This window comes from Thermobia domestica, chromosome 11 (assembly GCF_964235325.1).
Source record: "Thermobia domestica chromosome 11, izTheDome1.hap1.1, whole genome shotgun sequence".
In the NCBI taxonomy this organism is placed as follows: Eukaryota; Metazoa; Arthropoda; class Insecta; order Zygentoma; family Lepismatidae; genus Thermobia; species Thermobia domestica.
This window is the reverse complement of record NC_137464.1, coordinates 232,389,665-232,404,438: the sequence shown is the minus strand read 5'-3', so window position 1 is coordinate 232,404,438 and position 14,774 is coordinate 232,389,665. Positions and strand designations below refer to the sequence as shown.

The 14,774-nt window shown below is 37.1% G+C and overlaps 1 protein-coding gene across 1 annotated transcript in view; it reads right to left on the bottom strand.

Moving 5' to 3' along the window:
* Window positions 1–11,399: 11,399 nt before the first annotated feature.
* The window catches only part of LOC145664814 (uncharacterized), a 106,372-nt gene continuing 102,997 nt past the window's right edge, over window positions 11,400–14,774 (bottom strand). Inside the window, exon 4 of the mRNA XM_081731805.1 lies at window positions 11,400–12,602. Coding sequence (XP_081587931.1) covers window positions 12,388–12,602 — 215 coding nt within the window. The 3' untranslated portion in view covers window positions 11,400–12,387. The remainder of the gene's footprint in view (window positions 12,603–14,774) is intronic.

Below are 14,774 nucleotides of genomic sequence, written 5' to 3'. Positions count from 1 at the left end.
TCAGCTATGTTCTTGATTTTGGCTGTCATCATCATCTACGTCAGGTATAATCCAGCTAACCTCTCCTCTTTTTAGCCTGAGAATTGTCATATATATATACACTATTTACGTAACAGACATTCGCTTCACAAACGTTACTCAAACACCTTAAGAATGTCAAAAATACATGTTAACTAATATTTTAAATTGTGATTCTCATTTGCACACATAGTTCTGTTTTGCATACTCCCTGGAGATCCCTAGCATTTTTTTAAGGTGCCTTCATTTAAGATTAGCAATATAGGTACTTTAAAATGTGCCTTGAGCTAATGCTACCAATCTGGGTCTACTCAAAGTTCTCTATTTTAGAATATGCCACACTCCAAAGTAATTGTTAAAGGAGTAATAACCCAAGAGGTTGATATTATATACGAACACTGAAACAGCAACAACCACCCGCCATACTCTAGCCTTTGTAGCGCCAACTTGCATACAGTACATTTCTTTCTCTCTTATCAAGTGAATACTTAGCTATGGGAAACCGTATTTTACATGACACTGCCTTATAGACATGTATTTAGACATCTCATCTGACACGTCTATCCGATACGATAGTAACACTTGTCTACATTGTTTTTAAGTTTCTGCTTAAGTTATTTTTCAGTGGTTTCTTAATGATTTGCACTTGCTGATCATGCATTTCACATTGGTTTTGACGAGTGTGAACGATTCATATGATTAAAAGCATTTAATGTTATACTCAAGTAGTAATAATTTGCAAGTGTATCATATAGAATATTTAACTACAAACAAAAGATTTTAAGGATTTGCAGGAAGCACTTTTAAATCTGAACGACCAACTGGATAAAACATGCAAAATGAACATAAATAAGAAGAAAACCAAGGTGATGAAATGCACAAAAGCAGGACAGGAAGGGGAAAACGAAGACGTTAAGATTCTTCTATTTAGGAAGTCTGATATCCTCGGACAGAAGAAGTGAATAAGACCTAAGTTCAAGAATAGCGCAGACTAAACAGTATTCAATAGGAAAATAAGACTCTTAACTTCAAGAAATGTGTCGTTGGACGTTCAAAAACGATTTATTAAAACTCTGGTAAGGACTATTGCGCTTTACGGGTCAGAGATGTGGACATTGAGAAAACCTGAAATATCCAAGCTGGAAGCACTTGAAATGTGATGTTGGAGCAAAATGCTGCGCATATCATGGACCAAAAGGAAAAGAAATGAAGACGTACTAAACGAAGCTAATAAAGGACGAGATATCATAAAAATAATAGGAAAAAGAAGAAGCAGCATGCTTGGCCATCTTATTCGACACTCCGATTGGATAACCATGCTGATAGAGGGAAAATCAGAAGGAAAACCAGAAAGAGGAAGACCAAGGATAAAATATCTAGATGCAGTTACGAAGAAGAGACGTTATCAAAGTATAAAACAGCTCTCCCAAGGGAGAGAGGAGTTTTAAATTTTTATGTTGCCCACCAACCTATAATTGAGGAGAGAAAGAAGAAGAAGAAGAACTACAAACAAAGCACAAACAGTTCGCTCATCAAATTATTCATACATAAAACAATAAATGAATACACTTTAAATATCGTACTTAATACATGAATATTTTAATTTCATTTGTTTAATATCTAATGCCAAAATAGGTATGCAATGAGATTGAATGTAGTGCTCCTGGAGTGCACGCATTTCGTAAGCAAAAGTGAAGGTTAGTGGTCCTTCTTTTGAGGGAAACATTTACTTCGTCGCGGACTAATCCCCAAATGGAGTCCTTATTATTGCACCGTCCTAACTTCTTATCGTATTTATGATAACGTTCCCCGTGCTCCTCGCTAACGTCTCCCAAGTTCTACCTAAAGAAATCCAAGTATGAATGAAGTATGTGTAATTTTAGAGACATTCCATAGCCCAGTTCTCCATATCGATCAATGAGTGTTTTAGTTTGTTGATCAAATGCATTACTTCGGTTGTGCACAAGAAAATCCGTCACTAAATTGTGAAAAGCTTCCCAAGCATTTCTCTCCAACTCAGTCATATTTTAAGTTCACCATTATTTAGCATCAAAAGAATCTTGGTCCAGTAAAAAATACTCCATCGTTCCTCAGCATTTTTGCGTGTAACAAAGTAGGAAACATATTTGTTTGACATACTGAAGAGGAGTTGATTCGCGATCCAAAGATTTTACAAATTAGTTTGCTAATTCCAACTTAATGTGTGATGTTAAAAGGAGAATCCTCTCTGGGCACTAAAGATGCATTTATCACATTGTGTGTTCTAGAAACTAGCTCTTTTCTTTCAGACCATACGATTTTCTCATAACGCTTTCTAGTTTGGGATTTAGGATTCAGCTTTCGGCATCTATGACCATTTAGCCTGTCACTTACGAGGGGCGACGTGCCTTGGCGAGCACACTATCAGGGGAAAGGGAAGAAAGAAAGGATTGGGGAAGGAAGAAAGCTGCCTGGGACCTATAAGTTAGGTACCAACCCGGCATTTGCCTGGTGCAAATGAGAAAAACCCAGGAAAATCTCATTCAGGGTGGCTGGCCTGAAAAATGCGTTTTACACTTTTTCGACCGAGTACATCAATGCTAGCTAGTTGCCCTACTGTCCCAAAGATATAGAAAACAGGAGTATTTTGTATATCCACTCTGTAATCCAGGAAGGAAACCAATTATTTTGAAATCATTACATTTGTCCCATTAATGTTTTTCAAATTGGATTTTCTCCAACATGAGCTTCCCACTTGAATAATTCCTTCAAGTGGATGGGGTGGATGGGATATGAGACATATATCAAAAGATAGTGGTTACCATTATGCGAAAGAACTGCCTTCAGGCTACTTTTCGGACTGTCTATGAGTAGGTGCCATTCTTTAAGTTCAAATTTGAAGCCGATTGCTCTAAAAAGATCACTTATATCAAAACAGTAGCAATGAAGCTTTCATAGCAAAATGAGTTTAAAATCGTTGGTGTCTGTTTCTGTACTCAGATATTTTACAACAAGGTTGTATCAAGTTCCATTCCTTTAGTCGCGATACTAAAAGTCTTCGCTAATTGTAAATATCTCATATGATTATTTTTCCTCAATACAGGCTCGTTGGAATTAAGGGCATCAGTTTTCTCTTCATCAAATTTCGTTTAAATTGGAGGTGAGGGAATAAGGAAATACTCGTTGTGTGGCGGATGCACGGGAGGACAATATGTCGGGGTATTGAAACTGTCATCTGTTCGTGCCCTTCTTGAAGTGTGACAAGTGGTTCATGTAGAAGTAACAATCATTGTGATGATTCGTAGGTTCCCTCCAAACTCGAGGAATGACAAACGGTATGCTTTTTCTACTCCCACGCAACCGATGTTCTAGCATAGACAGGCAGCTACCATAAGACACATGTGGTACCTATGCATACGCGCCGACTACGTGGGTGCTCCGGAGTTCCAGCACCCACACAAATAATCTTGTGGGTGCAGCGCAAACACAAGATTTTTAGTTTGGACCCTGGTTTGAACCCGTTTCTCTTGAGTTTAAGTCACCTGTATTACCGACTGAGCTAGGGGAGCCCGAACTTATCCGTATAGTACCGGTATATTTTACTTTATCACAGAACAGCTATTTCTGACAGTGTTCATAAAATATTTTAACTAAAAATAAATCAATCAAATATCGAGACTTCCCTGAATACATATAGGCTAACATGTCCCGCCATTGATTAGCACCCACATAAATTTTGGAAAGTCGGCGCCGTTGTACCCACGCTTTGTCAAGATCACAGTCATTCCAAAATAAGCTTCACAAAATTTGGTTCCAGGTACAATGGCATGTTTTATTTCTTTTTCTTCAGGAAGTAAATGTATAAAATATATCTATCAAAGTGTAGACTAGTCTAATATCTAATGGAAAAAAATTGGGCCTATATAATATTTACATATGTATCAGAAAGAGTCCGCGCTTAATTTGCACTTCCGATGAGTTGACATGCTGTCGTCATGTACAGCAAATGAATTACAATACAGATATATACATTTAAGCTATTTATACTTTTGATGAAAATTTTCAGAAAGTGCGTTCTTTACTTGGGGCCTTAAAACAGTTTTAGTCAACTAAAGGTGTGCTTCTATCTATCGAGTATATTAAAATTCATTTCAGAAATTCTACAATACAAGAAAAACAAAACATTGTGGAAACCTGAAAATCTTGACATTATGACAAAATTGATCCCGGATTCGTGTTGAGCGGTTTAAAGTATATAAATGTTCGTCAAATAATAATAATAAGCAAAATCTTGTATACAAGTATAACCATAGAAATGATGAGCTGCTCTTATAACTTAAAACACATCAGGGCCCCTGTAAGTTACTAACTTCATTTGTCTCCCTCGAAAATCAAGTGCGATACAGGGCTGCAACCTTGGAACTGTCGGAATTCCCCAAATGTTGGAAACACCCCAAATGACCTTATAGAAACTAAGGATGGAAATGAGTCTTTAATGAGCGAAATGCAGCTTGCAGCAGATGAAAAGAATACATTAATGACTTGTATGACAGAAAGAATAAATTGTGTATTTTGGGCATTAAAAAGGAAAACGAAGTAAACGAGATGCCGAAAAATTGCGATACTAAGAACATACACCGAAATGAAGAATGGAAAGTAGATAATATGCATAGGGGAGAGTGTTGTACCATGGAACACCTTTTCATAACTGCTCTTAAATATAATTTAATTGAATTGAAGAAAGTAATAAACGTCACCACTAAAAACAGCCATATTTACCCTAATTAATTACTAAGTTGTAATACCACCGTCTTGTAGAAATAAATGAAAAATTAGTTATATGGTTATTAATGTTCCATGGTACAATATGATGACGTACCAAGGACCAGTACACTTTGTACCTTGGAACACAGCATTTGTGTAAAAATTAGCAACGCAATATGAACAGAAATACTTGTATTTACGATCTAGATAATTATTAAAATGAATAAACGAAATGAACAAACTGGGAAATAATAATTATAGTAAGTTTCTTCAGAAAGGATTTTCAGATGAGCTTAGGTTAACTATCTACTTTTAGACTACAAATAATAAATTGTAGCATGCAGGAAATATGTCAACATAAGACCTAATAGCTTTTCTCTTTCAGAATCGAAATCACTTTTAGGGATGAGTAGCCCCACAAAAGTCACAGATGTGAGTCTTTCAAGTCTTCGTGTCAGAATCGGCACAAAGTTCGTGAGTCCGTCGAAGACAGTTCACACAACAAATCCATTTTTCTCCCCCTTTATCTTCCCTATAAGGTTAGTTTTAGACGGAACCATTTATCGTAGCATTTCTCGTAGCAGATGTGCTGCCAAAAATTTCATAATATTTAGTAGGGGAGCTTACGGGAAGTATCCTGCACTTTGTGTTAAAAAGGTGCCACTCGGATATGTTGTTCCCCTGATCCAACTAAGCAGGAATCGAAGTGGCCCCACTCCGACAGGTGGCCAGAATCCAATATGGCGGCTATCAAAGATGGCCGCCTCTGCGAATTCATAGTGTTGGTTTTAGAGGCCTATATCTCCTTAACTAATAATCCAATCTTCTCGATTCAAAAACTAAACGACGTAGAAGATAACAGGGTCTAATAAATTAGCAAAACGTTTTACCTAATACTGAAATTAACACCTATAGAAATTATTTAATTTGGAACTTTACATTTCTTATGATGGAGTTTACTCATATTTTTTAAAATAACAAGTAAACGGCTGGGATTATCGAAAACGTTGTCGTATAAGTTTTTAAAGAGTGTTAAATTATATTTCGTTTGGTGTATAGTTCATTCAGATTGGTTAGTAAACAACGAAGTTATGACAATTAAAAGATTCAGGTTGAGTCGATTGATTTTCCCAAATTTCGAACGAGAGTTCATTTACCGTAATAAAACATCACTGATGGATGCTGCATTATACGAAACAAATAATGCACTTGTGATGTATTCTTCATAAGTCCCACTTTCACCAGAAGCACAAATTAGCCTGACCAACAGGCCCGGTTATGAATCCAACATGGCGGTTATTAATCATGATTCATAAAAATTAATTTCTTTCGAAATATTGACCCGAGTATCTAGATTTGTAAACGAATACGGACACAGTAATATCACCTATTCTATTACTATTCACTTTTACACATGAATCAAGTTTAAGAATGTCTTAAGAAATTACGTGCGTAGCGTCACGATAGAAAAGTTTTATGGTTTCTTTTGAATTGAAAGAGAACTGCACAGGAAGACTAAGAAATAAATTAATGTCTTTAAACCATAGACATTGGCTTTATATCCTTTGCGATATTATAATGAAATTACATAAAGCAATATATTGTTATAAATTAGAAAGTAAATAATTTCTTTCGTATTGTAAGAACAGAAATACAACACAAACACTTGGTTCGATAATTTGAAATTCACAATATATCTTTTGGATTTTCTATGTGTACAAAGAGTTTTATGATTTCGGTGAACAGTTAATATTACTTTTTGTACAAGCTATTTTATAAAGAATCATACATTTAAGTTTATCTATTTATTGGTACGTTCCCAACGTGGTGTAAATTTACTGTGGATCAACTGAATTTTCAAAAATAATGAGTGCTACTTACCTGAAAGTTTTTTTTTGGTTTAGATCTTCGTTTTCAGTTTCCATCACCTTTCCACATGTTCCCCCACACATAGAACAAAAAAGCAGCACGGGACGCTTGCACTTCTACAACGACATCTTGTGGTACATGTCTTGCAGACACATTTCAAAAAGAGTTTCCTACATGGTTCGTATCCAACTGGAATGGAAGTCCATGTTAGAGAAAGTTCACTTCCATTGTCAGTCCATCCCCAGTTTACTGGTGAAGGAATATGTGCTGTCTTCTTTATTGCCTGACCCCAGATTTGTCCAGCTTGGTATGCTGCACGCTTGGTGTGAAGAAGCAAGGCATCACAAGTTGGAGGAAGCGCAGTAAGAGGTCTGCCCTTTTCCAAAAAGAATTATCGCCGGACATTTTTCACTTGTTTTTGAATATAATAGGACAACATATCGTTGCAGTGAATTAAAACAATCTTCGCCTGTGTTGATTACAGGGTGTGAAATTGTTAGAAAAGCTGTGGTCACCTCTGGATACAAAAGCCATGTTTTGCATGCTTATAATTTTGCATGTCCGAGAAAGTATGACACTGTAAACGCACATCCTGTAAACGCGTGGAGGCCTCGTAATGCAGTTGATTTTTCTTTTCCTTGTGCTTTAGAAATATGATGAACTGGGAGAAATTGATATTTCTTGGTGCCGAAAGATATCCATAATTCTTCTAAACCTTGTCGCTCAAAGTCGTAGAAAAACGATACAGCAAGTATTACAATATCTGTGTCTACTGTGCGGATAACTATCTTCTTGTGTCCATTTCATGCTGCATCAAAGCAATGTAACATGATCCTACTATCAGCTTCTTCTAAATGATTTCCTGATGATTTGTTTGAAAATGTTGGAAGACTTCTTGAAGTTTCTATGTGATATCCATTGCTCGTTGCTACCTTTAAGTTACTTCCTTCCTTTTCCCACATAGGCTTTCCAAGAAAAAGGAACGGTTCTTATTTATTTTCGTCATTACGAAGGAAATCGTTCCACCTCCTAGGAATTGGTGTAGTTGATGTTACTTTTGTCCTTATTCCTACACCCCTGCTTTCTCTTGTGGAAGATTTTATGCTCTTTGAAGAGTATCTATCCCATATCAGATCCACTCGCTTTGCATGGAATGTGTCTGCTTCTCTTTGAACATATTTGAAGAAATTACACTGGAAATAATCACAAAATGTTTCTACTGATGCTGGTTGCAAAATGTGAACCAAAACTGCTGCATCAAATAATAAAACATCACAAGAATTATGAAATTGTCGTCTTTGATGCTGGCTTCACTCTCTAGAGGCATAATTAAGTCGGACGTTTTTGAGGATTGTGAATTATGGCTGAGAGACGGTGGAATTAGTTGATTCTCGTACTGAAAGAATTCATCCAAGTCAAGTCATCTTGTTTGACTGACGCGTAGTAAGCCAGAGAATAGCTCAACGTCCATCTTAAGTAATTTTATTTCATTCCTGTTTGTTTTATTCTTTTGAAGGGAAGAATGAAGCACTAGAGAAGATTTTTTCATGGGCGAAAAGAATGGCTTGGTACATTCTACTAATCTTTCTTGGACAAATTCCTTGTACATATTAGACCCTTTTTCTTCTGCTGAATATGGGGATTCAATTATATCACCGCTATAGATGATTCTGGAAGCAACATTAACAAGTCCATTATTTTCTTCAAACGGATTCCCCAATTCGACGAAAACTTCTTTCATCTTTTAAACAGACGATCTAAATATTTCTTGCATCGACGAGTAATCTCCATGGTGCTTATTATCAGGATCATATTCATTATATGGCATTTTTTATTCATTAATTAGTCTACTAATTTCTGGTCCCGCTGTCATCCATTTGACAAGAGCATTGTCGTCGTGTAAAAGACCAATCGCCCCGCAATCACCTTTTATAATTTTGTTATTCTGTTCGTGAGGCTGATCTATAGCTATTGCAGAGAAAGGTTTTGATGTCTTTCTTATCACAAAGTAACCCATTTCGAAAGCATTCATAATCTCAGGATATGTTTCTTCCAACTTCTTCAAATCTAAAGTGCGTACGGAAAGCCAACGAGCATAGCTAAGGTGGTCCATTGCGAAACACAATTCTGCCATTAGTTTTGGTGTTTCAACGTAGAGCTTAAAATTTCCTTGACGTATGGCTCTGATGCAAATTAAGAGTAAAATCACGACACGGTAATATATTATCCAAAACTTAAACGTTGGACACCAAGATTCCTTTTGAGTGCACCAGTTATTGAAAAATTGCCCTTATGAAGAATTCTGATATGCATCACGCAGAAAATGATGTAAAACTGTCAGAATAATCTGATGAGCAAAGCGAGCTTTTGTAATGCGAGTTACTTTCAGTATACTGTCAGCGGTTCCTGGTGTTGCTACATCTGACTTCTATAAAATTTCTACCCAACCACTTCCATGTAACAATTTGCCTATAAGATACAGGAAGGCTTGTTCGATGTGTAATCCTCCCAGCATCAGAACTTGATTATCTTCGCCATATAACTCTAGCCAATTCTATTGAATTCGTTTCCCCAAGGCAAATAGTGGTTGATCCATTACAAGAACCGGAACTTGTCCTTTGTTGAGTTTGTTTGTAAGTTCTCGTACAACATTCATGTCGCATCATAGCAAAAGATTTAGAGTCTTCCTTAAACAACAGAAGCAGGCAGCATATACTTGGCATTTGCAGAGTTTCAGTTTTCGAGGCATGGTGTACATATCAAGTGCAAGTAGTGTCATTTTTTAAGCATGCTTCAAGCCAGCATTCCTCTTTTTTTCTTCTGCAAAAAATCCACTTCTTGGAAGAATTTTCTCTACAAACTGCGGGTTCTGTTGAGGTGAAACTGGCTCCTTATTAGTGATATAAGCAGGAAGTACTAGAGCATAATTATCGGAGGGAGCAGGAGCAGTTCTTATTTTTATATTCACATTATCCAGTGAGACATGGTCACGTCGATTGCCAGGGTTATCCTTAGAAGGATGCTGGAAAATAGAAATGCTCGTACCATGAAAAGAATCCTTTGATGTTGTGCTAGAAGAATTGTAGTCAATATTATCTAATGCTGCAACGGTTAAAATACCTCGACGAAGAGTGGAAGGACACACTCCTTTCGTCACTTTGATTTATCAAGCACTGAGAAAGACTTGAAGATATTTCCTGTACACGTGTAGACGAATTGCCTAGTGAATGCAATTCATTTATGAGAGATTTTTTTACGAGATTTAGCATACACGCTCAGCCCAACATAGAGAGAAAGAGGTGGCTCGCTATTGCGTTTATGCCTTGCTGCTTCTGTTTCAATATCACCTGTTTTCTGATGGAAGTTATAAAATATAAGTTGACTAATAGATGAAGTTGTTTGATTTGCGTTGCTATCAGGGGTGACAGATGAACCATAAAGTAATATATTAACAGCAGTTTTTAGTGAAGGAGGAACAGAATCTTCCTGACAATGATTCTCAAATTTTAATGCAAAATGACTTTTGTGGTTTGCCATATCCTTTCGAAGCATCTTAACAACACGACTTAGCGCCATAGCATCTTCATCAATGTCTTTCTCCAGCTCACTTATTATGTCAGATCCTTCTGAAAGTAAAACATATCCTCTGCCAGACACGTGAGCTGTTAGCTCAGGCCTGTGACGAAAAATCCTTTCACGAAATCTTGTGCTATGAACTTCTATTTCTTCTGATTCAGGCTTCTTCATAATCGTTACTAACCGTGTTTTGTACAATTTAAGAAGATCGATTATTTTGAATCGACGACTTCTTGGTAACACAAGAATTGCATAGGGGCCTCAAACTTTGCGTTTTTGTCTGATTCCGAACTATTCCCGCCGAAACTTACACGAGATTTACGCCATTGTTACTTTCAATGGAAATACTTCGAGAATAGTGCAGTTGTTATTACTACAAGCTTTTTAACACTCAGTTCTATCCGATTCTTTTAACGTATTTCGAAACATGATTTGGAGTTCATTCTTTCCCATACTTACTCTGTGAGGAAGATGAATGGGGAAGAGGAAACTGTTGTGTTATTGCTTTGTCGTACTTCTTTATAAATCTAGACACTGCAATAAATATTTCGAAAAAGACTTATCTTTATGGATGATAATTAATGACCGCCATATTGGATTCATATAACCGGGCTCGGTCAAGCTGTCTTGTGCTCTGGTGAAATTGGGACTTATGAAGAATACATCGCAAGTGAATTATTTGCTTCGTACAATGCAGCATCCATCAGTGATGTTTTATTACGGTAAATGAACTCTCGTTCGAAATTTGGGAAAATCAATCGACTCAACCCGAATCTTTAAATTGTCATAACTTCGTTATTTACTAACCAATCTGAATGAACTATACACCAAACGAAAGATAATTTAACACTCTTTAAAAACTTATACGACAACGTTTTCGATAATCCCAGCCGTTTACTTGTTATTTTAAAAAATATGAGTAAACTCCATCATAAGAAATGTAAAGTTCCAAATTAAATAATTTCTGTAGGTGTTAATTTCAGTGTTAGGTAAAACGTTTTGCTAATTTATTAGACCCTGTTATCTTCTACGTCGTTTAGTTTTTGAATCGAGAAGATTGGACAATTAGTTAAGGAGATATAGGCCTCTAAAACCAACACTATGAATTCGCAGAGGCGGCCATCTTTGATAGCCGCCATATTGGATTCTGGCCACCTGTCGGAGTGGGGCCACTTCGATTCCTGCTTAGTTGGATCAGGGGAACAACATATCCGAGTGGCACCTTTTTAACACAAAGTGCAGGGTTTGGCCATTTTTGTGCCTTAAGCTCCCCTACTAATTCTATGGCATCAAAAGTATATGGTGCTTTTAAACGGTAGCATTTTGAGAAGCATCTGTCGTGACGCGGCAAGCAAATCACTGCAGAAGAGCGCAATTATGGCTCTGAAATTAAGCGTGAGGTAGCTAAAGCTATAGTAATTGTAACAACAGTTCTCGCCGGTCATATTACAAAACGAAAATCACAAAGAAGTATGTGGGCAAAGAGCATCCCTCCTCCAACTCATCTTTCTTTACTACAATTCAATTTCCCACACAAAACAAAAACCATGGATAGTTGACACAAAATCTGTCGCTCCTTTTTAACACACCACGGCGCTGCCATCGGACCAGAAATGCTGAGGAAAATGCTACGAAATAGAGCAGGTTCTATCGACAAGAAATGCCATACGATATGCCATGGCATGGGAAATGCTATAGCATTTGCTACTTTACACGGTAGGATATCGATGATACGATTTTTGCTACGATAAATACTTCCGTCTAAAACTAGCCTAAGACTGTCTGCAATGTATGCACTCTTCATCCACACTGTCTTCGTTATCATCGCAAAACAAAGGAAAAGATCCATTCTCTGGGGAATGAGGCCGAAACGATTATGAACATCTTCAAGATTTTTGAAAAAGCAGTCAACATTTCCTTTGATGAAGCTTTTACAACGAGTCAAATTCTTAGGTTTTGGCTTTTTATCGACAATTCGTTGCCGTGTTTTAACACGAAACCACACATTCATTATTCCGCAGCCTTTTTTCCACATTCCAAGGGTCAGGAATTTTCTTACCATTTGCAACTGCATATTTATATGCCAATATCTTACAACGTTTTTGGCAAACCATAGCTCATTTTTGCAACTTTTTATGTATTCCACCAATAGATTTTCTTCCTGAAGACTAAATACCCGCTTCACATGAGAATTTGTAGCATATTTGTAAGTCTGTACGCCAGATTCCTTGAACATGGACAAACTCGTAGAAAGCACAGCGAGTTGTATACTTTGCAGGCTTCCATAATTGTGATCTTCGTACCAGATTCAGCTGTAAGAGCTTCAATAACTTTACTCATGACTTCCGTATCGACAGGCACCCTCTTTACACCAGATTTACCTCGTGCATTGTGATCTGCAATAAAATAACAAAAAATATATGTAGTGATGCACCCAGGAACATGTTCCAAGGTTTGTTATGTGCTTGTGTTTCTTGGTACAACAGGACGCCATGTTTCAGAAATTTTGTTTTCAAACTTATAAGTTACAACTGCAGAAAGGAGAAAGTGGTGTACTGTTCTTACCGAGAAACGCTGAAAACGATGACTATGTTGTTGACTGTAAATTCATCAATGGTTTATAATCACAATAATGTCAGTACGAAATTATTTACAAAACACAGCTTAAAATTTGTATCACCACCGCAAGTTTTGTTCAATGGCTCAGACAAACTGCAGAACGCGGACAGGCTGCAGCGCCTACCAGAAATTACAAATGTTCCTAGGTACGTTATGCTCTAGGTACAACACTCTCCCCTACTGCGTTTAAGAATATAAGAGAAGGGGGAAAAAGAAATATTCGGAATTTGTAATCAAATGACGAGAGAATTATAATAAGACTTCTTGATTAATTGAACTTCGGTAATTCTGAACACTCATATCATACACACATGAAGGTGAACAATATTACTTTTAGAAAATATACGTGAATATCCGTTACTACTGACACATTAAGCCAGACAATGATAGCTTTTTATTGTTATATCCAGAGTAAAATTTACGTATAAAAAGTATAAGATTTCTTAAAAGCAAGATTTGCAAGACTCTTGCTAGCAATACCAAACCCTAGACCACAGGCGCATCCACGGGGGGGGGGGGGGGTCCGGATCTCCCCTCGAAAACTTTCTAACTCAATATATGTGCATTTGTTTCTCAATAAAACTACACTTGTTTAACAGAGAAATGATTGATGTAGCATAAAAATTTGATCTTACACTTTATCTCTACTCTTTCTCTTAGAAAAACAATCTAGTCCTAGTTGTATCAATATTTTCTTAAAATAGATCCTATAGGTGGAAGTATTCTACAATTACTTTCTGGAAGTATTCTGCAATCATCTTTTCGGTTGCAGAATCATACCCTTCAGTACTGCATAGATGAAATGGCTTGTCTGGAGGCTTGGATACCTCCAAACAAAAATTCCCGGATGCGCGTCTGGCTATGATCAAGACTGGATGTGGAAGATCAAGTCCGAGACAAGAGTGGTCATTGTCTTTGTCTTGAATCACTACAGTGAACAGCAATCTTTTTTCTGTAATCGGATAACTCATTAGAGACATTGGCTTTTTTCGTTATATGTATATATCACCTTCCAAACTTTCAATTTTGAAACACTCTGCACTGAGTAATTCTCAAATATACTCTGCTAAAGACAGTAAAGAAAATCGGTGCCATGGTGGCTCAGTGGTAGAGCGTTGATCTCTGGTGCATGGGGTCCCGGGTTCAAACCCTGCTCCCGTCAAGTGAACTTTGTGGTGGACAAACACCGAGTGCGTGGGTTTTCTCGGGATCCTTCCGTTTCCTCCTAGTTCCACTTTCTTCATCTCTCATCATCACCGTGTCCTTTAGCCTAACTGGCATAACCGTGGGACGTAAAACTCAAAAATGTCATTTCATTTCAGTAAAGAAAATCATGAAGTTTCAATTTTGTCCGGTAGATGTCAGCCAATGGAAGATGTGTGTCGCCATCTAACGGTGATATTTGTAGCTTCTAGCATTCTACAATTATACACCTTTATATCAATAGTAGGAAATAGTATAAGGAGAGATACAGTTAAAATCACCGTTACCCTTGAAGATGTTAACGGATTGATTCCATTAACGGAAATGAGATAAGGATAGCTACCGTTAGTCACCGTTACCCGTGAAGATGTTAACGGATTGACTCAATTAACGAAAATGGGATAAGGGTAGCTACCGTTAGTCACCTTACTCGTGAAAATGTTAACGGATTGACTCAATTAACGAAAATGAGATAAGAATAGTTACCGTTTGTCATCGTGACTTGTGAAGATGTTAACGGATTGACTCCATTAACGAAAATGGGATTAGCAAAGCTATCGTTAGTTACCGTTACTCGTGAAGATGTTAACAGATTGACTCAATTAACGAAAATGGGATAAGAATAGCTACCGTTAGTCACCGTTACCCGTGAAGATGTTAACGGATTGACTCCATTAACGAAAGTGGGATTAGCAAAGCTATCGTTAGTTACCGTTACTCGTGAAGATGTTAACGGATTGACTCCA